Below are 25,440 nucleotides of genomic sequence, written 5' to 3'. Positions count from 1 at the left end.
CGGTTACATACGGGAACCTTTGTCGTCACTGATGTGGGCCGTTCACTTGGTTCTTTCCTTTCCTAGGAGCTTGTCGGAGCGGGTGAATGCCTGGCGCGGATGGACCGGTGAAATTAGTAAAATTCACCCAAACCAACCTTCTCTTCATTCCGCGAGCAAGCCATAAAAATGCCGGCATATTTCCAACGACCGGAAAATGCTCTCAAACGAGCAAATGGTGAGTCGTATATAGTAATTTCTTAGATGTCCTCGCTTTCTACCTAGTTAGCCCCAGTAAAGTATTCACATTGGCTTGCGGTGGTTCGCTAGCTACGCATGGCGGGGAAGCCATGTTGTAAGTATAGGTACACGCATTGAAGCCACCCGTGTCACTAGGCCTTTGAATTCACCACCCATAATTACGTTAAGAGGTGTCATGGGCCGGCCAATTCAGCAATAATACTTAATCTAAAATCACACCGATATGATTGATGTCTGTGACTGATGTCCGGCAGGGTGCATCGAAAAGTATCTGCCATCTTGTTCACACTGACTAGCTAACATAACGTCAGCACTTCCTAGCCCTGAAGGGTTGGTTAGCTAACGTATTAGCATATCCCCTAGCTAAGCTGCTAACTAGTGACACGGTGATCAACTTGTCCAACTCACTCTGAAGTCAGTAATAATCGGTTTAGCCACATCAACTGAAAGGTAACCGCTGCTGCTGGTTAATGTTTTTAGACTGGTCTTGGATAGCTAACTAGGTAACTAGCTAGATTGCATCACCAAAACAGAAGGCCCAGCTAAGATTGTCTATCAATGGGGCGAGTTCGTTGTGCCCCGGGAGGGGTTTGCACATCTCATAAAATAAATACATGGATAGGTTAATGTCTACACTCAGCTATCAGGGCCCCGTTTCCCAAAACCATCTTAAGGCTATGTTCATCGTTAGAACGAACCTTCGTAGGAGCATCGTTAAATCTCCGAGATGTTTCCCAAAGCCTTTGACATCATTACTAAAGTTGTACATGAAAACGCTCATAATCTAACGCCTGCCTCAGACAACTTGTAGAACAGCTAAATGCGTTGTTAGATGTGTACCTCCTCCCCCCCCCCCCACTTTAGACACAGGTGTCCGCTAAACATAGAAACAAGATGTTTATGTCTCTGTGACCGCTGATAACTTCACGAAGTTGACTACAAATCCAAAGTTGCCAATGTCTTTGCAGTTGTTATAAACAAGCAAAGGATAAAAAGATGGTTCAAATGAGTACGGAGATGACTACATTAACATATAAATAGCCGACCTACAGTATAGGATACATAGGCCAATATATTGTATTTCAATTTAATTGAAATCAATTTAATGTTAATTCAATTTTGTTTTATTTGGCTACTGTCTGTAATTTCTGCCTCAATATATTTAATGATGTGTAGCCTAACGTGTGCAATGATGTGCCAAATCTTGATTAAGTGCGTTACTATAGGGTAAGCATTAGAATAAGCTGCCTCAATATTTGTAGCCATAGGTGACATCTCTCTAGGAGCTGATCCATCATCATTATTGTGGAATAATTATGTCGTCAAGGTAGGATTCGAATGGAGAAGGCTGATCTGAGAGCCGCGCTGCCTTTCTTTCGATCCTATCAGTATCGACACGTGCCTCAATGATGTTGATGTTCTCTCTGTGTGGTGTTTTGGGAAACATGTTACATCTTCGGCTTTTGTAGGAAAGATGCATCGTTAAAACACTTGTAAGCCTAAGTTCCAGCGATGTCGGGAAACCGGGCCCAGATCTTTTTAATCTATTAGGTGGTCCCTTGTGCATGAAGGTTATATTGCAGCAACTGATTCACCTTCAGAACTTTTTTCATCCTTTTTCATGTAATTTGCTGTGTTTTTCATGAATTTGCTGTGTTTTTACAGAGTTTTTGGAGGTTGGCAAAAAGCAGCCAGCTTTGGATGTTTTGTACGATGTCATTAAGAGCAAAAAGCATCGAACATGGCAGAAGATCCACGAGCCCATCATGCTCAAGTACCTGGAGCTCTGCGTGGACCTGCGCAAGAGCCACCTGGCCAAGGAGGGCCTATACCAGTACAAGAACATCTGCCAGCAGGTCAGCACACCAAGCCCTCTCTTGGACAACCGTAAATGTTGGGTACTATTGATCCTACAAAGTCACTCACCTGCCGCAGTTAAGTATGAGCCTCTATTTTGTTTTGTAGGTGAACATCAAATCCCTGGAGGATGTGGTTCGAGCCTACCTGAAGTTGGCCGAGGAGAAGACGGAGACAGCCAAGGGGGAGTCACAGCAGATGGTCCTGGACATTGAGGATCTTGACAACATCCAGACTCCTGAGAGGTATTTATTTAACCTTTTATTTAACTAGGAACCTTTTTATTTAACTTTGAGGTATGGGTCCATTGAAACCTTATTCCAATATGATGTGATAGGCTGATACTATATTTCAGATATATTGGACTATCCGCACACTTATTGTTACCACCTTGTAATAGCTGTAACCATGCTAACAATCATGCTTCACCTTTGCTGTAAACCATTAGCGTGGTGGTGATGTGTGCACAATGATGCAATGTTAGTGGTGTAGTTCTGTGAGCTCAAATGACTTGACTACCTTGTGTGATCCTAGTGTACTTCTGAGCGCTGTGAGTGGTGAAGACACCCAGGATCGTACAGACCGTCTGCTGCTCACTCCCTGGGTGAAATTTCTGTGGGAATCCTACCGCCAATGCCTGGACCTGCTGCGTAACAACTCCAAGGTGGAGCGCCTCTACCATGACATTGCCCAGCAAGGTGAGCACAATCTGAACATTTAACATGATGTACATCGGGGTAGGCAACTACATTCAGCCCGATTTGTCAGGGGGTGAAAATAATTATTATAATAAATACACGTCAAATTGACCACAAGTAAGCCCAAAAAGAGATTGTATTTGAAAATAACATCATTTCCTACCTGATTACATTGAGACATATTCACATACAGTTGAAGTCGTAAGTTTACATACACTTAGATTGGAGTCATTAAAACTCGTTTTTCAACCACTCCACAAATGTCTTGTTAACAGACTATAGTTTTGGCAAGTCGGTTAGGACATCTACTTTGTGCATGACACAAGTCATTTTTCCAACAATTGTTTACAGACATATTATTAAACGTATAATTCACTGTATCACAATTCCAGTGGGTCAGAAGTTTACATACACTAAGTTGACTGTGCCTTTTAAACAGCTTGGAAAATTCCAGAAAATGTCATGGCTTTAGAAGCTTCTGATAGGCTAATTGACATCATTTGAGTCAATTGGAGGTGTACCTGTGGATGTATTTCAAGGCCTACCTTCAAACTCAGTGCCTCTTTGCTTGACAACATGGGAAAATCAAAAGAAATCAGCCAACACCTAAGGAAAAAAAAAATGGTAGACCTCCACAAGTATGGTTCATCCTTGGGAGCAATTTCCAAACGCCTGAAGGTACCACGTTCATCTGTACAAACAATAGTATGCAAGTATAAACACCATAGGACCACGCAGCCGTCATACCACTCAGGAAGGAGACGCATTCTGTCTCCTAGAGATGAATGTACTTTGGTGCGAAAAGTGCAAATCAATTCTAGAACAACAGCGAAGGACCTTGTGAAGATGCTGGAGGAAACCGGTACAAAAGTATCTATATCCACAGTAAAACGAGTCCTATATCGACGTAACCTTAAAGGCCGCTCAGCAAGGAAGAAGCCACTGCTCCAAAACCGCCATAAAAAAGCCAGACTACTGTTTGCAACTGCACATTGGGACAAAGATCGTACTTTTTGGAGAAATGTCCTCTAGTCTGATGAAACAAAAATAGAACTGTTTGGCCGTAATGACCGTCGTTATGTTTGGAGGAAAAAGGGGGTAGCTTGCAAGTCGAAGAACACCATCCCAACCGTGAAGCACTGGGGTGGCAGCATCATGCTGTGTGCATGTTTTGCTGCAGGAGGGACTAGGTGCACTTCACAAAATAGATGGCATCATGAGGAAGGAACATTTTGGATATATTGAAGCAACATCTCAAGACATCAGTCAGGAATTTAAAGCTTGGTCGCAAATGGGTCTTCCAAATGGACAATGACCCCAAGCATACTTCCAAAGTTGTGGCAAAATGGCTTAAGGACAACAAAGTTAAGGTATTGGAGTGGCCATCACAAAGCCCTGACCTCAATCCTATAGAAAATTTGTGGGCAGAACTAAAAAAGCGTGTGCGAGCAAGGAGGCCTATAAACCTGACTCAGTTACACCAGCTCTGTCAGGAGGAATGGGCCAAAATTCACCCAACTTATTGTGGGACGCTTGTGGAAGGCTACCTGAAACGTTTTACCCAAGTTAAACAATGCTACCAAATACTAATTGAGTGTATGTAAACTTCTGACCCACTGGGAATGTGATGAAATAAATGTTGAAATAAATCATTCTCTCTACTATTATTCTGACATTTCACATTCTTAAAATAAAATGGTGACCCTAACTGACCTAAGACAACACATTTTTACTAGAATTAAATGTCAGGAATTGTGAAAAACTGAGTTTAAATGTATTTCGCTAAGGTGTATGTAAACTTCCGACTTCAACTGTATCTCTATTTTATTTGTGGGAATACTTGGAAACAGATTTCTCCTCATCCTAATCGTATCCTGATGTGTTCCGCAGCTTTCAAGTTCTGCCTTCAGTACACCCGTAAGGCAGAGTTTCGGAAGCTTTGCGACAATCTGCGCATGCATCTGGGTCAGATCCAGCGCCACCACAACCAGAGCACGGCCATCAACCTGAACAACCCTGAGAGCCAGTCTATGCACCTGGAGACACGCCTGGTGCAGCTGGACAGTGCCATCGCCATGGAGCTCTGGCAGGTATGATGTCATATGATTAGCTTGCAATGTTTAGTTGAAACAATGTTACATCTAGAAGAATACTTTTATTGTCCAATTTTATTTTTTCAACAAGCAATTGTTATCTACATTTTATTATGAACATTGATTTTATGTGTTATGAATGGTGAAATTTGATTTTTGATTTTTACAGGAAGCTTTCAAGGCTGTGGAAGACATCCATGGTCTCTTCGCCCTTTCCAAGAAGCCCCCCAAGCCTCAACTTATGGCTAACTACTACAACAAGGTGTCCACTGTGTTTTGGAAGTCTGGGAATGCCCTATTCCACGCCTGCACCCTCCACCGCCTCTACCACCTTTCCAGGGAGATGCGCAAGAACCTCACCCAGGAAGAGATGCAGAGGTATGCAAGCCCAGTCCTGACCAGTTTGCTGGAATGTGTGCCACATAGAATTACTTGAATGGCCATTCACTTAAAAAAATATTAATCTGACATTTCATCAACTGGAGTTATGGTTTCTATCTCACCTTAATCACCTGTCAATCAGTCACCATCATGCCTCTGCCCCATTTCCAACTAATCAGAGCCCTTTGTTACACTCCAGGATACTGCCCCCTTCCTCTTCATGTTAGCATGTTTGGTGATGGGTAGATCCGAGGTTGCAGGTGCTCACGGCTCTCCTCTCTCTCCCTCAGGATGTCCACAAGGGTCCTCCTGGCAACCCTGTCCATTCCCATCACCCCGGAGCGCACAGACATTGCCCGCCTGTTGGACATGGACGGCATCATCGTGGAGAAACACCGCAGGCTGGCCACACTACTGGGCCTGCAGTCCCCACCAACCCGCCAGAGCCTCATCAATGACATGGTATATACCCACATGCATGGAACAGACTATAGAAATAACCATAGGGATTTTTGTTTGTGAGCAGGCTGGGTATAAGAGGCCAGTGACAGTATGTCCCATATGTCAATGTTAGGAGTTTGTATTCTAGTGCTTGACTTGCTTTAGTCCTGTGAACTACCCATACAGATACGTTTGTTTACTACATAATGAAAAATGAAAACAAACACTGGTTTGTCCATTGCTGAGATTTACTTGCATGACATTAGCTTGTGACCCGGTGCCAAAAATAGGCTGTCTTAGTTTTTACCCCTAGAGAAGAGTCAGAGAGAACTTAACCAACTGCTGTTTCTTTTTTTTCCGTTGTCCTTTTGTCAGGGGTTGTTCACAGTGCTACTATATGCATGTTATGTTTCCCTTTAGGTTAGGTTCAATTTGCTGCAGTACATTGTACCTGAAGTGAAGGAGCTGTACAATTGGCTGGAGATGGACTTCCACCCACTGAAGCTTAGCGGAAGAGTAACAAAGGTAACATTTGAATTCAGAAAAGCTACAGTGTTGCAACATTGGGCAATTTGACATGCAACTGTCCAAAAACAATATAAAATACATCCACATAATTCCTCTGAAATTACAACTATTTGTGTCATGGCTGATTCATTTACCATTTGTTTTCTTCATCTGTTGTATTGACCTTCCCTCTTCCTCTTAGGTGTTGAACTGGGTGAGAGACCAGTCTGAGAAGGAGGCAGACCTCCAGCAGTATGTTCCCCATCTGCAGAGTAACACCATCCTCAGGCTGCTGCAGCAGGTGACTTATTGCTCATTTTAGATTGCTCACTTAGACTTTGATGGTCTGTTAATCTCACTCATAGTTAAATGTCACGAATATGTGCCAAACAATAACTGATTAAATACAATACCTTACAATATAACTTTATTATTAACTATGTCTGTTGTCCTTGTAACTCGCTAGTGCAGGGATGGGCACCAGGAGGCCCACTAGCCAATTTAAATGCCACCCACGATGGATTTAGTAAATAAAGTGTAAAATAAAAAAAGTGGATTCAACTACTCCAGGCTACATTTGAACATCTAAAACCTGATAGAAAGTATGTAGATGTTATAATGTACCTAATGTGTTTTAAAAGAACTGCCCTTTTTCTGGCACACATTGATTTTTGACGAACAAAACGGTCCAGAAAATATCCCGACGTGGCCCTCGAGCCTCAGGATGTTGTCCATTCATTGATTGAAGCATGTAACACATGTATTGTATGTAAATTGTGGTCCTATTAACTAATCACTGCACACTGTTTCTTTTAATGGGATATTAGGTGGCTCAGATCTATCAGAGCATTGAGTTCAACCGTCTGGCCTCCCTGGTTCCATTTGTGGATCCCTTCCAGTTGGAGCGCTCCATTGTGGATGCTGCCCGACACTGTGATCTGCAGGTGGGGTACCGGACATGGATTTTGTCAATGATATTCTCTGTGCAAAATTGTACAAACACCCAAGTTGACTTTTCACCTAAATACATAGTTATTTCATACCTATACGCTTTGAATTCAGTCAGTATTTTTATTATTATAATTTTTGTTGTTGTTGAAATGTCTGTTCTAGGTTCGAATTGACCACACCACTCGAAACCTGAGCTTTGGTTCGGACCTGAACTACTCGACCAAAGAGGACTCTCCTGTGGGGCCGTTCTTGCAGAACATGCCCTCTGCGCAGATCAGGAACCAGCTGACAGCCATGTCGTCTTCCTTGGCCAAGGCAATCCAGGTCATCAAACCTGCATCCATGCTGGTGAGCACAGCCTCCTGTCGAGATGGCATTTGTACCTGCACTGCTAGCCCAAAAAAATAAATAGAAAAGACAACGTCGCTGTCCTCCTTGATCAAATATCAAAACATGCTTTCTATTCCATCATCCCAATGTGCATTACATAAATTATTATAAGGTATTTAAGGCATTTTGAAAATGTAACATTTAGGGCCAATACTATATGGATTGTTCCGTGCATACACACACAACCAATTCACATTAATACTGCGTGAAACCCCCATTCATGCACAATCTTGCTCTAACAAACCTGTCCCCATCTCTCACTCGTCTACCCTCTTGTCCACCATTTACAGAAAGAGCGCGAGGAGCAGAGCCAGCTAGCCATCACCGCCTACCTGAAGAACGGCCGCAAGGAGCACCAGCGCATCCTGGCCCGCCGGCAGACCATCGAGGAACGCAAGGAGCGTCTGGAGAACCTCAACATCCAGCGGGAGAAGGAGGAGCTGGAGCAGCGCGAGGCGGAGCTGCAGAAGGTGCGCAAGGCAGAGGAGGAGCGCCTGCGCCAGGAGGCCAAGGAGCGCGAGAAGGAGCGCATCATGCAGGAGCACGAGCAGATCAAGAAGAAGACTGTGCGCGAGCGGCTGGAGCAGATCAAGAAGACCGAACTGGGAGCCAAGGCCTTCAAAGACATCGATATAGAGGTAAACTAGACACAATCTCAACTAAGCTGTACACTCTGCCACCCATCAAACATATTGCTTTGTTAAAAATGAAAAGATCACATTGACATCAATGATGTACATTGAACAAAAATTATATGAACTCAACATGTAAATTGTTGGTCCCATGTTTCATGAGCTGAACTCAAAGATCCCAAAAATTTTCCATACACACCAAGCTTATTTCTCCAATTTTGTGGCCAAATTAGTTTACATCCCTGTTAGTGAGCATTTCTCCTTTGCCAAGATAATCCATCCACTTGACAGGTGTGGCATATCAAGAAGCTGATTAAACAGCATGATCATTACACAGGTGCACCTTGTGCTGTGGACAATAAAAGGCCACTAAAATGTGCAATTTTGTCACACAATACAATGCCATATATGTTTTGAGGGAGCATGCAATTGGCATGCTGACTGCAGGAATGTCCACCAGAGAATTGAATATTAATTTCTCTACCATAAGCCATAACGTCATTTTAGAGAATTTGGCAGTATATCCAACCGGCCTCACAACCGTAGACCACATGTATGGCTTCGTGTGGGAGAGCGGTTTGCTGATGTTAACGTTGTGAACAGAGAGCCCTATGGCGGCGGTGGGGTTATGGTATGGGCAGGCATAAGCTACGGACAACGAACACAATTGCATTTTATCGATGGCAATTTGAATGCACAGAGATACCGTAACGAGATCCTGAGGCCCATTGTCGTACCATTCATCCGCCGCCATCACCTCATATTTCAGCAAGATAATGCACGGCCCCATGTCGCAAGGATCTGTACACAATTCCTGGAAGCCGAAAATGTCCCAGTTCTTTCATGGCCTGCATACTCATCAGCCATGTCACCCATTGAGCATGTTTGGGATGCTCTGGATCGACGTGTACAACAGCGTGTTCCAGTTCCCGCCAATATCCAGCAACTTTGCACAGACATTAAAGAGGAGTGGGACAACATTCCACAGGCTACAATCAACAGCCTGATCAACTCTATGCGAAGGAGATGTCGCGCTGCATGAGGCAAATGATGGTCACACCAGATACTGACTGGTTTTCTGATCCACGCCCCTACTTTTTTTTTTTTTACGGTATCTGTGACCAACAGATGCATATCTGTATTCCCAGTCATGTGAAATCCATAGATTAGGGCCTAATGAATTTCTCAATAGACTGATTTCCTTATGAACTGTAACTCAGTGAAATCTTTTTAAATTGTTTCATGTTGCATTTATTTTTGTTCAGTATAGCTAACATCTCAAATCAAAGTTTATTGATCACATACAGTTTTGCAGGCGTTATCGCAGTTCAGCGAAATGCTTATTTTTCTAGCTCCAACAATGCAACAATATCTAGCAATACAATACACACACAATCCAAAAGTTAAAAAAAGAACAATAAATTAAGACGTGAGAACAAGCAATGTCAGAGTCCGGAATATAATCTAGAATGAGTTTTGGAAATGAAGTGTGGATGTACAATGGTGAAATTAACTCTTAACCTCCCTTTCCACAGGACCTTGAGGACCTGGATCCTGACTTCATCATGTCCAAACAGGTGGAGCAGCTTGAGAAGGAGAAGAGAGAACTTCAGGACCGCCTGAAAAACCAGGAGAAAAAGGTGAAGATATTTTAATCAAATATATATTCCATGTTTTCTGTCTTGCCTGTTACAAACAGGTGATGCAGAAAAATGACTCACTCAATGTTGTTTCATGTGTGGACTGGTCCTTGCAGATTGACTACTTTGAGAGGGCCAAACGTCTGGAGGAGATTCCCTTGATCAAAAAGGCCTACGAGGAGCAGCGTGTCAAGGACATGGAGTTATGGGAACTCCAAGAGGAGGAGAGGGTAAGGCAATATATTTATTCAGCATCTATGCCTTTGTAAATCCTAAACACAAAGCCATTGTAGATGGCATGCACGAACTGAGCGCTCTAGTGATGGCAAGCTGTCAGGCTGACTGGTCCATGTTTTTCGTGATAATAAACAACATTTTAATTGTGGTTACAGAATGGTCAATGATTATGGTCCATCTGTTTTGTGTTGTAGATCAGCAACATGAAGGTGGAGCGTGAGAGGGCCTTGGAGCACAAGCAAAGGATGTCCAGAATGATGGAGGACAAGGAGAACTTTGTGAGCAAAATAACAGATGCTCGCAGCTTCATCTACGAGGTAAATGGCATTTTAAATTGGGGAGTTTGTCTCCTGGATGGTATACCACAGGTATAACTTTTTACTGTTCTAATTACGTTGGTAACCAGTTTATAATAGCAATAAGGCACCTCAGGGGTTTGTGGTATATGGCCAATATTCCACAGCTAAGAGCTGTATCCAGGCACTCCGCGTTGCATAGAAGAACAGCCCTTAGCCGTGGTATATTGGCCATATACCACACCCCCTCGTGCCTTATTGCTTAATTAAAATGTGCATGAAACCACCGATTCTAGAAGCCCAATGGCATTAAAGGAAAAATCCACCCAAAACCACTCATTCTTGTAATTTACAGTGTTGCATAACACTAATATGTGAGTAATATTTTTTGTGAACAAATGTTTCATTTTGTCGTTATAATAATGTTGGTAGCAACATGTGGAAATCTATTGCAGCTCAAGTCGACTACAAAACCCATAATGCAATGCTCTCTCTATGGGCTAGCTAGCTAATGTAGCTACACATAATAATACTAAAGTCAATATTAGCATGTGAAGTAGCTAGTTAGCTGTCCAATCGCCTAAACAAACTGCATTATCAATTAAGGAGTCTACAATCTCACCATGTTTAACCTGCAGATCAATGTGCCTCGAGTGGAGTCTGACAATCGCAACGGCACCATGCAATGCACCCTGGACTGACGAGTCTGACAAATAGGAGAAATGTGTTAAGGGTTTTTCACATATAGTCCTCTTTAAAAGAACCGATCTCAGTCCTCTTTAAAGTGAAAGCTGTGGTAAAAACAAGAAGCAGAAGATCTGTTCTCTTTGTATTCACATTGCCCTTGCCTTTGAATGAGGACTCAACTCTTTTGCCAGTTCACGTCACCTATGTTGTGGTCTGAGTCCTCTTTGCATTCACATTGCTATGTTTAGAAAGGAACCAAGATCTTTTTCCAACATTCACTCAATACACTGTGGGTTTTTACAAAGTGCAGGACAAGCCATTCCATCAGTGTGTTATCGGACAGCTTGATATACCATATACCTACTTACATTTAGGAAGCTAATAGATTGCATTTAGTTAAAAGGTGAGACATAATTGTAATCAAAAGGTACATATAATGGGTAACAGAATAAATAGCAGAAGAATAACTGCAGATTAAATAATGCTGTAATTGAAAATTGTACACCCAATGTAGGCTACTGCCCCTTTAAGAGCTAGAATAGATTTTGAACCCTATGTTGTGATTCTTAACAAATATGTTGTCATCTTCTCACACTATTCAAACCCCACAATTGAATAAACAGTTTATGAAGCGCTCTTAGCCTATAGATCACATATCGCAAACAAATAATCTGAACTCAAAACTCCACACATTCAGTATTTTAGAATTTCTGTGCATCCTTGACAATCGCCAATCAATATCCAAAAACGGAATGTTTTTATCCAGGAACCTGCACATCATTTTCTCTCTTGTGGCACCAATGTGAGGGGCTATGGCAGGGGAAACAGTGTTGCAGTAGTCTAGTGTGTGGTGTGGGATTAATGACAAGCGAACCTGGGGAGCTTAGTGTCCACGTTGCCCAAATCAAGCGAACCAAACTCAGACCACCTCTCAAGATGGTTTCGGTTAGCTTCGGGGAGCTCTTTTTTAGGGGTCTGAGTTCCTTTTGGAGTGTTCACACTGCACAAAAAATTAAACAAAACGCACTGAGTTCACAAAAAGTGGCTGAAAGGGACCAAGTGTGAAAACACCCCTAGACCCAATGTTAAATTACACATTTCTCGAGGTAGGAATATCGCAGAAATATGGTCAATGGCTCATTCGAGAGAAGACAACCTACCGCGTTATGACATCGGCCAGTATTGACATCTGACATGTGTGATAGATGTTTTTGCAATCTAAAAGTCGTATTCCTATTAACTTCCAGCGTAGTGAGAGCGGCTTTATCTCAATGCTACTTCATACCGGCTGAATTTCTGCCTGCTTGAACGGCAATATCTCAGATACACACGAAAACATGAATTGGCCCAGGGAATCGATAGAACATCGCTCAGAGATGCACAAAAACAATATAACATTCAAAATGGGTGAATATTTACTTTAAAGAGCTTATCAGCTGCTACAAAGAAAGTAGGAATAACCAAAAAAAAGTAATTGTCAATGGAGTTCTACCATAAGTTATTTGGCCTGAGTTGTTTTTCATTTATTAAGAATACACTTAAGATCTTTAAGAATACACCTAAATGTCTTTGTTACCATCCCAGGAAAAACTGAAACAGTTCCAGGAGCGCCTGGTGGAGGAGAGGAAGAAGCGTCTAGAGGAGAGGAAGATTCAGCGCAAGGAGGACCGCCGTAACGCCTTCTACCGCCAGAAGGAGGAGGAGGCCCAGCGGATCCATGAGGAGCAGCTCAAGAAAGGTACCTCCGTTACCTCTCAGGCCCAGAGAGGACTTGGTATATAGTATGGATGTCTAATAATAATTTTATTATTATTATCTTAGATCTTGTCAACTATGAGTTTCTCTTAAAGGTAATAGTAACTCTATATATATATCTGCAAAAACGAAGTTATGCACACAGATTTAGGTAAATTAGATTTCGGTTCCAAGTGTGTTTTTGGTTGGTGTTTGTTCGTCTGTGTGTCCCATGTGACGGTTGCCCCATAGTCTTCAGTGTCCTGTCATCTGAATCTACATATCCATGTGTTGTTGCAGAGCGCGAGGAGCGCGAGCGCATCGAGCAGGAAGCACGTGAGGCAGAGGAGGCGGAGTACCAGGAGCGCCTGCGCAAACTAGAGGAGCAGGAGAGGAAGCAGCGAGCCCGGCAGCAGGAGATCGAGGAGCGTGAGCGCCGCAGGGAGGAAGAGTTGAGGGCCCCTGCTAGGTCTGAGGAGAAACCCAGAGGAGAAGCCAAGGTAGCCTACTACACATTCTCGCCAACTTCTCCTCCAGAGCACTTTCACACAGCTCACTTTCTGTTGAGTCGAAGATGACTCACTTTAGAGGGGTGTTAAAATAATTATAATATTAATAAATGGGTTTATATAGCGCTTAAGTTTTGTTCGCTCAATGATGATTCTCCTCCATTGATCGCTCGAAGAGCGACATGAAATTAAATGCACTTCTATTTCACCGGCGAACTGAGAGCGAGAAGCACAGGCAGCCGTCTCAAAGTACAATGTGAAGTTTCTTGACATTTTGGGTGGAACTTGTGACATGAATGTACTCCATTTCCCTGTTAACTTAGTTATGAAGTCCCAAAAATAAGCTCAGATAAAGGTATAGGATGAAATTATCATAATGTTGCAAATATGGTGTTCTTAAAAAATAAATAAAATAAATAATCATGTAAATGTAATGAAAGCCATCACTCAGTGTTGGACACTCTTTTCCTCTCCAGGACTGGGGTGCTGAGAAGGAGGAGGGAGGAGGTGGAGGATGGAGGAGGCGTACTGAGGTTGAATCAGAGAGGCGTCGGCCTGTGCCTGATAAGTGAGTGGGATTTAATTCAGACTGTACTTTTGAAGCATTTCATTTGGTAAAAATACTTTGTGTTCACTGGTCAAAAAATCTTTTATTACTCTCTATAGTGACGCCGTACCAGATAAGTGAGTGGGATTTCATTCAGATTGCAAATTTGAAGCATGTTACCTGGTTTAAAATACTTTGTATGTTTGTGTTCACTGGTCAAAGTGACCTGTCCTATAACTGTGCTGTCCTTTCTCTCTAGGGACTGGAGAACCGATGGCGGCGAGGAAAAAGACAGAGAGCCACCCTTCAGGAGAGGAGGAGACGGCCCTCGCCGTGGTGGAGCCGACGACCGCGGACCCCCACGCAGGGGCTTCGGGGACGAGGACCGACCCCTGCGCAGAGGCATGGATGAGGACCGTCCACCAAGGAGAACCTTTGGGGATGATGACCGGGGTCTTAGAAGGGGAGGGGACGAGGACCGCGGTCCCCGCAGAGGCTTCGAAGATGGCCCCAGGCGTGTCTTTGATGACGGCCCCCGCAGAGTCACGGATGAGTCCAGGGGCCCCAGACGCGGGGCCGATGATGACACCTGGGGCCCCAGGAGAGGAGGAGATGACGAGAGGGGCGGACCCCGTGACGACAAGCCATGGAAGCCAGCAGGCCGGCCCGGTATGGTTGTTTCCCATTTAATCTGTTCCAAATATGGATCATTGAATTGATGTGGTTGCGTGTTTGTCTTGTGTAGTAAGTGTGTTGTCGTTGAAAGCCCTCTTCCATGTACTTGTTCTCCTATAATTATGTTAATTAGTATTTAAGAAATGTCTAATAGTAAATATTTGTGTAGTGGCAACTGTTGCCAGTTCTTCTTACACGTTGTGCTGGATCATGGGCAGTTGCTCTGGTGTCTGCTTCAGGTGGTGGCTGGCGTGAGAGGGAGAAGGCCCGCGAGGAGAGCTGGGGTCCACCCCGCGAAGGTGGCAGCAGCAATGAGGGCGACGAAGGCGAGAGAGAGGAAAAACAGGAGAGCGAACGCTTCCCAGAGCGCCGCCCACCCAGGTCAGACGCACAGTATGTGGACTACAAACAGCACTACTGTGATATGAAGGCTCATATATTATACTCTATGATCAGGAGTGCTCCTAAACGGGTGGATGGTTTTACTGATATTGTGAAAACGGAGTAGTTGTACAGGTGTTTTTTGTATTTATTTTCTTGGCGTAATCGGAGACCTCTGTTTTCAGGGAGGAGGGAGGTGGTGGTAGTGCCTGGAGAAGGCCGGGTGCTGATGATGAGGCGCCCAAAAAAAGCTGGAGAGACTCTGCTCGTCAGGAAGAGCCTGACCGCGAGGACCGCCCTCCTATCCGTCGAGAGCGACCTGAGCGCAGGGATGAACGAGACCGTCCCCCACCCAGCAGAGAGCCTGAAGAAGGTAAGATCAGCCTGCTCAGTCCTCTGCAACCTACCTTACTAGCCACATGTTTTAAGTTTCGGTATTTTAAAACAGTTAGCCAGCTCGGTATTCATTGCAAGTGTCAACCGGTATCAAGCATCAACCTATTAATGCAGCAATACTCATTCATTGTCTATATCATGAAAATTGAGACTACTGTAACCCCTGTTCTCTGGCAGTGTTTCCAATCTGGAGGATGTATTTTTAAACACAGTACTTAAAGTTAAGATGCCATCCCCTAACAAGACAGGTTCTGTGCACACAGGAGGAGGCTCTTGGCGCCGTGCCGGCGACGAGAAGCGTGAGGTGCGTAAAGAGGAACGTCCGGCTCCCCCCAGACCCAGAGAGGGTGAGCGTGAAGCGGACGGAGAGAAGAGCTCCTGGCGCTCTGAGAAAGACAAAGAGAACGCTGGTCGCGCCAAGAAGACCAACGAAGAGACCGACGATGACGGCTGGACCAAGGTGGCCCGCCGCTGAGTCCACCCTCTCTCTGAGCATCTGCTTCCAAATGGCCCCACAATGACTAATGTTGTACCCCTCTATTGCTGCCAGCCTCGTAGTAATTTAACCTTGGCATAAGCTTATTAAAACTTTGGCATAGCAAAGCTCATTATTTGATCAACCAAATGTGTCATCTCATCAACTATCTCGAATATGTATTTTGTTAAGGTGGCTTCTTAACCTAAAAACGAGTTAATTCCCAATTTGATGTGCATGCTTAGAGTATACAATTAGTCTCACTCAATATCTAGTGTGTGGTTCGATCTTAAAGCATTCAACCATATTTGACACAATGAGTTGCATGTTTATAGATAAATACAGCCTTTATTAATAAAGTACTTTGCTCAACAGTTGATTTCTTTCTTTGCTCACTCAATTTCTCAGTTAAGGCTCAAGGCCTGACTGATTGTGGTAGCATGGCTAGTTGCTACTTTGTAGAACTTTTCTTACACTTGGTCCTTTTTGAATGATGAGCAGGATTTGGAAGTTTTAGGAACTTTTTGGTCTTTACTGGGCTGCATCAAAAGTGGCTTTAACCCTCAAGCTATCAACATTTTACATACTTTTGTGTATATATAGTGTATGTGTACACCCCTTCAAATTAGTGGATTGGGCGTTGCAAAAGTATTCATCCCCTTTGCGTTTTTCCTATTTTGTTGCATTACAACCTGTAATTTAAATGCATTTTTATTTGGATTTCATGTAATGAACATACACAAAATAGTCAAAGTGAAATGAAAAAAATTACTTTCTAAAAAAATAAATAAAAATAACAAAAGTGGTGAGTGCATATGTATTCACCGACTTTGCTATGAAGGCCCTAAATAAGATCTGGTGCAACCAATTACCTTCAGAAGTCACATAATTAGTTAAATAAAGTCCACCTGTGTGCAATCTAAGTGTCACATGATCTGTCACATGATCTTAGTATATATACACCTGTTCTGAAAGGCCCCAGAGTCTGCAACACCACTAAGCAAGGGGCACCACCAAGTAAGCGGCACCATGAAGACCAAGGAGCTCTCCAAACAGGTCAGGGACAAAGTTGTGGAGAAGTACAGATCAGGGTTGGGTTATAAAACAATATCTGAAACACTGAACATCCCACGGAGCACCATTAAATCCATTATAAAAAAATGGAAAGAATATGGCACCACAACAAACCTGCCAAGAGAGGGCCGCCCACCAAAACTCACGGACCAGGTAAGGAGGGCATTAATCAGAGAGGCAACAAACATAACCCTGAAGGAGCTGCAAAGCTCCACAGCTGAGATTGGAGTTCTGTCCATAGGACCACTTTAAGCCGTACACTCCACAGAGCTGGGCTTTACGGAAGAGTGGCCTGAAAAAAGCCATTGCTTTAAGAAAAAAATAAGCAAACACGTTTGGTGTTCGCCAAAAGGCATGTAGGAGACTCCCCAAACATATGGAAGAAGGTACTCTGGTCAGATGAGACTAAAATTGAGCTTTTTGGCCATCAAGGAAAACGCTATGTCTGGCACAAACCCAACACCTCTCATCACCCTGAGAACACCATCCCCACAGTGAAGCGTGGTGAAGGCATCATGCTGTGGGGATGTTTTTCATTGGCAGGGACTGGGATACTGGTCAGAATTGAAGGAATAATGGATGGCGCTAAATACAGGGAAATTCTTGAGGGAAACCTGTTTCAGTCTTCCAGTGATTTGAGACTGGGACGGAGGTTCACCTTCCAGCAGGACAATGACCCTAAGCATACTGCTAAAGCAACACTTGAGTGGTTTAAGGGGAAACATTTAAATGTCTTGGAATGGCCTAGTCAAAGCCCAGACCTCAATCCAATTGAGAATCTGTGGTATGACTTAAAGATTCCTGTACACCAGTGGAACCCATCCAACTTGAAGGAGCTGGATCAGTTTTGCCTTGAAGAATGGACAAAAATCCCAGTGCCTAGATGTGCCAAGCTTATAGAGACATACCCCAAGAGACTTGCAGCTGTAATTTCTGCAAAAGGTGGCTCTACAAAGTATGGACTTTGGGGGGGTGAATAGTTATGCACGCTCAAGTTTTCTGTTTTTTGTCTTATTTCTTGTTTGTTTCACAAAACAATTATTTTGCATCTTCAAAGTGGTAGGCATGTTGTGTAAATCAAATGATACAACCCCCCCCCAAATCCATTTTAATTCCAGGTTGTAAGGCAACAAATGCCAAGGGGGGTGAATACTTTCGCAAGCCACTGTGTAAAATCGAGCACACGGCCATGCAATCTCCATAGCCTAACATTCGCAGTAGAATGGCCTTACTGAAGAGCTCAGTTACTTTTAACGTGGCACCGTCATAGGATGCCACCTTTCCAACAAGTAGGTTTGTCAAATTCCTGCCGTACTAGTGCTGACCCGGTCTCAACTGTAAGTGCTGTTATTGTGAAGTGGAAATGTCTAGGAGCAACAACGGCTCAGCCGCAAAGTGGTATCACAGAACTGGACCATTCAAGCTCGTAGAGCGTAAATATAATCTGTCCTCAGTTGCAACACTCACTACCGAGTTCCAAACTGCCTCTGGAAACAATGTCTGCACAATAACTGTTTGTCGGGAGCTTAATGAAATGGGTTTCCATGGCCAAGCAGCCGCACACAAGCCTAAGATAACCATGAGCTGTGGTGTAAAGCTCGCCGGCATTGGACTCTGGAGCAGTGGAAACGTGTTCTCTGGAGTGATTAATCACGCTTCACCATCTGGCAGTCTGTGTTTGGCGGATACCAGGAGAACGCTACCTGCCCGAATGCATAGTGCCAACTAAAGTTTGGAGGAGGATTTAGGGTCTGGGGCTGTTTTTCATGGTTCGGGCTAGGCCGCTTAGGTACAGTGAAGGGAAATCTTAACGCTACAGCATCCAATGACATTCTAGATTCTGTGCTTCCAACTTTGTGGCAACAATTTGGGGAAGGCCCTTTCCTGTTTCAGCATGACATACAGAAATGGTTTGTCGAGATCGGTGTGGAAGAACTTGACTGGCCTGCACAGAGCCCTGACCTCAACCCCATCGAACACCTTTGGGATGAATTGGAACGCAGACTGCAAGCCAGGCCTAATCACCCCCAACATCAGTGCCCGACCTCACTAATGCTCTTGTGGCTGAATGGAAGCAAGTCCCTGCAGCAATGTTCCAACATCTAGTGGAAAGCCTTCCCAGAAGAGTGGAGGTTGTTATAGCAGCAAAGGGGGGACTAACTCCATATGAATGCCCATGATTTTGGAATGAGATGTTCCACGAGCATGTGTCCACATACTTTTGGTCATGTAGTGTGCATGGATTACCAAGAAGAAACTATTGGAAAAAGCAACAATCATAGCAAAATATAAACTTATTAACAAAACATCATTACACGTAATTGTTATCCGATGTAAAAAAAAAAAATACCAAAACCAATTACAGTTAATTTGCAGATTCTGTCAAACGAAAATATAAATTGTTCCTTTTATATAATGTGCAGCCTTTTCCAAAGAACAATCCACATTAGTACAAAAAGCTAATTATGGCAGCATGTTTCAAAAAGCATGCCCAAATCCTCAAAGTAACTTCAAAACAAATGGTATAGCACCCAAAATATAAATTGCACATATAACATATTAGAGGATATTACGTGCTGTTGCACGTAAACGTGCGAAGTTTGATGTCAAAGATGGACCTTCTTGGTCTGGGTGCATGATATGAGCCCTGATATTCTGGTTCTCACGGAGACCTGGGTCAAGGGTTCGATCATGGCTAAGGACGTTGAAATTGCTGATTACAACATCTTCAGGTGTGATAGACTGAAAAAGAGTGGAGGGGTGTCTATATGTGAAATCGCCTCCTGTGGCATCATGTTCTCTAAGTGTCACTTTTCCATCCACAGTTTTTATGCCCGTAAAGTCATACCGTATAACTGTTTTGGTACAATTTTATAAATGCTAACACATAATTTGTTCGTTTGACATGGCGGGATCTTTGTGTGTCTGTTAGATAAATGATGAGAGAAATGGTAGTGGAAATGTCTTTATGTGCAAATATTGATATAATAACCATCATGTCGAAGTAAACTTGGAGTCACGCAATATGGTGTGTGGTCCTCCCACTACGACCAGACTACGTCTCGGGAAACCATGCAGTTTATTAGGCTACAGAATAAATATATTATGATGAACTTCACAGTGTGGTGTAAGTGTACGGTGATGAGCTTGATGCTACTTTCCAATAAATATTGAGGGTCTTATACTGGTGACATAATGATAGATGCTTGACTGCCGTTTGACAAATATAATTATTCTCGCTCTTATGTAATCATCATGTAAACCACTGTATCTGCGAGTTGTTGGCTAGAGTGCATGTGCCAAGACCAGAGTAGGCACATTTGCTATTTAACGCAACAGTTTGTGACAAAACTATCGTTAGAGGTAGAGTTGAAAATGCAATATGGAAACACACTGAACTTTAGATTTTTCGTCCATACATGAAAACTTAAGCGAAAAAGTACATTTTGTGTGGACTATGTCATCATGCACTGATTTTTATCCACAAAAAGTATGTTTGGTGTAAACATCACTGCTGGTAAAATTTGCATATTTTCTTTATGCGGATTTTAGAATATTTGTATGAAAATCTGCCGCCAATTGGATGGAAACCTAGCTGCTACCCCCAAAACCAAAACATTTTTGAGTGTTTGATTTTGGATTTGGCTTTATGCCAAAATATGCATTTGTTTGTAGCAGAGATTTACCGTCCCCCTGCTGCACTGACTGATGCTGTTGATACTATTTCTGAATATTTAAAATATTTTCTGCCATCTGAATTTCTTATTTAAGGAGATTTTAACCTGGATTGGCTTACCCCGGCCTCTGATCATTTGAATAATATTTGACTTGACTTTAACCTGACTCAACTAATCTCAGAACCTACACTGATTCATGTAAGAAACCCATGAAACTCCTCGCTGATTGACCTAATTCTGACAAATAGCCCCCACAAGTACTTATTGAGTGGTGTCTTTGCTAATGACATCAGTGATCACTGTTCTACTGCATGTATTAGAGATACAAAACAGAAAAACATTGATCCTCAAATAATTATGAAGATACATATTTTTGTTTATTCTGCCCAGGTGTTTCTTCATGATATGTATAGCTCTGAGCTTTGCTCTATCAGCTGCATGCCTGACCCTGAATTGTCTCTAGAACATTTCTCATCTATTTTTATATCTATGGCAGACAAACACGCCACCTTTAAACGCCCTAGAGTTAAAAATATAACAAATCCTTGGTCCTCTATACAACTTTCAGATCTCATTATGATGAGAAATCAGGCCTGGGCCAAGGCTAGAAAAACTGACTCGGTAGCTGATTGGCAGCATTTCAGGCCAATGAGAAATAAATGTACTTCCTGAATTAAGTAGCTAAATCAAGCTACTTTCTAAGTACTTTTACATCTGCTGGTGAACAGTCTAAATTCTGGAAAACAGTTAATGCATTGAAGTGTGGAAATGTATCTCCTTCCCTGCCTAAGCAAGTTGTGCCAGACTCTGGCATTATCACAGAAAAAAAATAGGTAAGTGACGCTTTTAATCAGTATTTTATCTCGGCAGGCTTTTTATTTGAAATAAATGGTGGTTTAATTGATCCTGGTCAGTCAGTCGACTGCTCTTCCCCCTCCCAGCCTCCAGTTTCTACTTGTGATGTGCTAGATGACTTGCTTAAGATTGATGTAAAAAAACAATTATCACTGGGACTGATTTCCTTCATCCTTTCTTGCATCATCTTTCTGCTCCTCTGGTTGCGGAGTCACTAACCATGTTTTATTCAATCACGACAGCTGTGATGGAAACAGGAAGTTTCGGTACAATTTTACAAATATCTCCAGATAATTTGTTAGTTCTACATGGTGGGATCTTTTTGTGTCTGTAAAATGTATTATGCGAATAATGGGGGTGGAAACGCCTTTATGCGCAAATATGGATATAATAATCATGGACTTCAATAAACTTGGAGCCACCCGATGATATGGTGTATAGTCCTCCCACGACGACTTGGGAAACCATACAGTTTATTAGGCTACAGATGAAATAAATTGTGATGAACTTCACAGGGGGGTGAAAATGCATGTCGTCGGTGATGAGCTTGCTGCTCCTTTCCAATAGATATCGATGGTCTTATTCTGGTGACATGCTTGACTGCCGTTTGACAAATATAAATATTCTTGCTCTTATGCATAATAGTCTCACGTAGACTAGCCTACCCACACAGCCTACGCGCACTGTATCTGCGAGCTGTTGTTGGCTAGTATGCATGTGCCAACACCAGAGTAGGCACATTTGCTATTTAATGCAACAGTTTTTTGTGACAAAACTATCGGTAGAGTTGAAATTTTAGATTTTTATTCGGTACATGAAAACGTAAGCTAAAAAGTAATTTTTGTGTGCATTTCCCCTACGTTTGACCATGCCAGGCTCTTTCGGGGCTTCAATCAGCTTTCATTGCTTCGCAGAAAGTCAATGTTTAACTGAAATTGATACTTAATGCAGATAAAAACCAACTATATGTTATTCTCCAAATCACGTAAAAATGTATCTGATTTATGCATAGCCTATGCAGTGCCTTCAAAAAGTATTCACACCCCTTAACTTTTTCCACATTTTGTTGTGTTACAGCCTGAATTTAAAATTGATTCAATTTAGATTTTGTGTCACAGGCCTACACACAATACCTCGTGATGTCAAAGTGGAATTATGTTTGTAGAAATTTGTACAAAAAATAAATAAATGAAAAGCTGAAATGTCTTGAGTCGATAGGCTAAATAAGTTCAGGAGTAAAAATTTGCTTGACAAGTCACATAAGTTGCATGGACATGATTTTTAATTACTACCTCAACTCTGTACCCCACAAATACAATTATCTGTAAGGTCCCTCAGTAACGTCCCTCAGTCGAGCAGTGAATTTCAAACACAGATTCAACCACAAAGACCAGGGAGGTTTTCCAGTGCCTCACAAAGAAGGGCATCTATTGGTAGATGGGTAAAAAATAAAAATAAAGCAGACATTGAATATCCCTTTGAGCATGGTGAAGTTATTAATTACACTTTGGATGGTGTATCAAAACACCGTCACTACAAAGATACAGGCGTCCTTCCTAACTCAGTTGCCGGAGAGGAAGGAAACCGTTCAGGGATTTCACCATGAGGTCAACGGTGACATTAAAACAGTTAGAGTTTAATGGCTGTGATAGGAGAAAACTGAGGATGGATTGTAGTTACTCCACAATACTAACCTAAATTACAGAGTGAAAAGAAGGAAGCCTGTACAGATTAAAAATATTCCAAAACATGCATCCTGTTTGCAATAAGGCACTAAAGTAAAACTGCAAAAAATTTGGCAAAGAAATGAACTTAATGTCCTGAGTACAAAGTGTTATGTTTGGGGCAAATCCAACATAACACATCACTGAGTACCACTCTTCATATTTTCAAGCATGGTGGTTGCTGCATCATGTTATGGGTATGCTTGTCATCGGCAAGGACTCTTTTTAGGATAAAAATAAATAGAATAGAGCTAAGCACAGACAAAATCCTAGAGGAAAACCTGGTTCAGTCTGCTTTCCAACAGAGAGACAAATGTGCCTTTCAGCAGGACAATACCCTAAAACACAATGCCAAATATACACTGGAGTTGCTTACCAAGACGATGTTGAAGGTTCCTGAGTGGCCTAGTTACAGTTTCGACTTAAATCAGCTTGAAAATCTATGGCAAGACTTTAAAATGGTTGTCTAGCAATGATCAACAACCAACTTGACAGAGCTTGGTACAATATATCAGGTGTGCAAAGCTATTAGAGACTTACACAGAAAGACTCACAGCTGTAATCACTGCCAAATGTGATCCTAACATGTATTGACATGTATTGGTTGTGAATACTTATGTAAATGAGATATTTCTGTATTTCATGTTCAATAGATATGCTAACATTTCTAAAAACATGTTATAACTTTGTCATTATGGTGTATTGTGTGTAGATGGGTGAGAAAAAATATAAATTTTGAATTCAGGCTGTAACACAACAAAATGTGGAATTCCTGTCAAAATCAAGGTTACATTAAAAACATTTTTTTATAGGAATTCTGATTTTCAATAACATAACTTTTTGGGGAGAATACACACCAATAAAGTATTATGTGTACATTCAGAGGGTATCTGGTTTGTGTGTTACAGTTCTACCAAGTATTCATACCAATGACACACTTTTATTAGCTGTTTTGACTGCAACTAAGCATATATCTAAGGTAATGTTGATTTTGTATGTTATCATACCTAGTTATAACCAGTTATAACCATAGGCTAGTACATAAGGTGCTCCATCTTTGAAGGTGATCTGTCTATCTGGTCAAAATCCCTGATACAGGTCCCCCTTCACCCTCTGATGATTTGTAACTTGTAATTATGTCTCCAAATAAACCTAGATATATAACATTTGTTTTTAGATTTGCCCTAGAATAACTACTTTTTTGGGGAATACACACCAATACAGAGTGTATCAGAGTTCTGTATTGCAGTTCTATCAAGTATTTCTACCATTGGCAGATTTTTTTATATGCACAAAAAGGTCATTTTGTACACAGTTATATGATATGTGGTATAGAAAAGTACAATCTTAGGCAAGTACATGGGGAGCTAAAGGAAACACCAACATAAAGTATCTTAATAGGGAATTGAGCTACCATAACAGCTTCAATGCACCATTGCATATATTCTACAAGTGTCTGAAACTCTATTGGAGGGATGTGACACCATTCTTCCACAAGAAAACCCATCATTTGGTGTTTTGTCGATGGTGGTGGAAAACACTGTCTCAGGCGCTGCTCCAGAATCTCCCATAAGTGTTAAATTGGGTTGTGATCTGGTGACTGAGACACACACACCCTTTAAACCCCCTATGCTCATTTGAGACCCCTCTTTCAAAGTCACTGAGATCTCTTCTTCTAGCCAGGGTAGTCAAAATAATGAGCAACTGGGCTATTTTATGCATGAGCCTAAGCATGATGGGATATTAATTGTAGTGGAAGCAGGGCCGTCTTACCAAACGGGCCCTGGGGCCTGTCATGCCAAATAGTGTCCACCGGCCAAATAGTGTCCCCCCGCATCACAATGGGATGCGATGAGTTCTAGCTGGTTGCTTGGCTCTATTTTACCTCGTAGCGAAGGAAGGAGGACGCGGGCAGTTCTAGTTCTATTTCACCTCGTAAACGCTCGCTCAGTCATTGCAAAATTATTACCTCAGAATTGCTCTCCAAGGACCGTGTTTTTGATGTTGACAACCTGCTGACTACCTGCTGCTTAAGAGGACCGAAAAGACTGGAAAGAGAACACTCTTTCTTTACCGTATATTTGTCTTTATAAAATAAAATATTGTTAAATAGGAATAAATAATTTAAGCTGTTTTTAGATTGACGTTGCTAGCTACTGTAACATTACTTATATACCTCAGCCTGCCTAGTCAGCTAGCCAGCTACAGTAGCTAGCAACGTCAATCTAAAAACAGCTTAAAAGCTGGCTAGCTGCCTAGTCAGCTAGCCAGCTAGCTAGCCAGACAGTTTTATTTACAAAAAATCTGAAAATATATTAATGACACAACTGTGCCAACAAATAT

General features: G+C 42.3%; 1 protein-coding gene across 5 annotated transcripts; it reads left to right on the top strand.

Annotated features, from left to right (window-relative positions):
- Positions 1-47: 47 nt before the first annotated feature.
- Positions 48-16,141, top strand: LOC121568957 (eukaryotic translation initiation factor 3 subunit A). Of its 5 annotated transcripts, none has more exons than XM_041879487.2 (23): positions 49-217; positions 1,906-2,096; positions 2,206-2,342; positions 2,632-2,795; positions 4,686-4,885; positions 5,058-5,266; positions 5,560-5,731; positions 6,131-6,235; positions 6,420-6,518; positions 7,045-7,161; positions 7,331-7,516; positions 7,849-8,196; positions 9,726-9,830; positions 9,947-10,060; positions 10,262-10,384; positions 12,635-12,788; positions 13,085-13,284; positions 13,770-13,861; positions 13,960-13,977; positions 14,100-14,509; positions 14,755-14,908; positions 15,082-15,269; positions 15,556-16,141. In XM_041879487.2, the coding sequence occupies exons 1-23, from the start codon at positions 169-171 to the stop codon at positions 15,765-15,767; spliced, it is 3,747 nt and encodes a 1,248-aa protein (XP_041735421.1). In that variant the 5' UTR covers positions 49-168; the 3' UTR covers positions 15,768-16,141. The 5 variants fall into 5 exon arrangements, with proteins under 5 accessions (XP_041735432.1, XP_041735421.1, XP_041735400.1 ...); XM_041879466.2 differs by having other exon boundaries at positions 14,734-14,896; XM_041879458.2 differs by having other exon boundaries at positions 14,734-14,908.
- Positions 16,142-25,440: the final 9,299 nt, after the last annotated feature.

The sequence above is a fragment of the Coregonus clupeaformis genome, chromosome 1, assembly GCF_020615455.1.
Source record: "Coregonus clupeaformis isolate EN_2021a chromosome 1, ASM2061545v1, whole genome shotgun sequence".
In the NCBI taxonomy this organism is placed as follows: Eukaryota; Metazoa; Chordata; class Actinopteri; order Salmoniformes; family Salmonidae; genus Coregonus; species Coregonus clupeaformis.
Note: the sequence above shows the minus strand (reverse complement) of the source record. Positions and strands in the feature narration are given on the sequence as shown.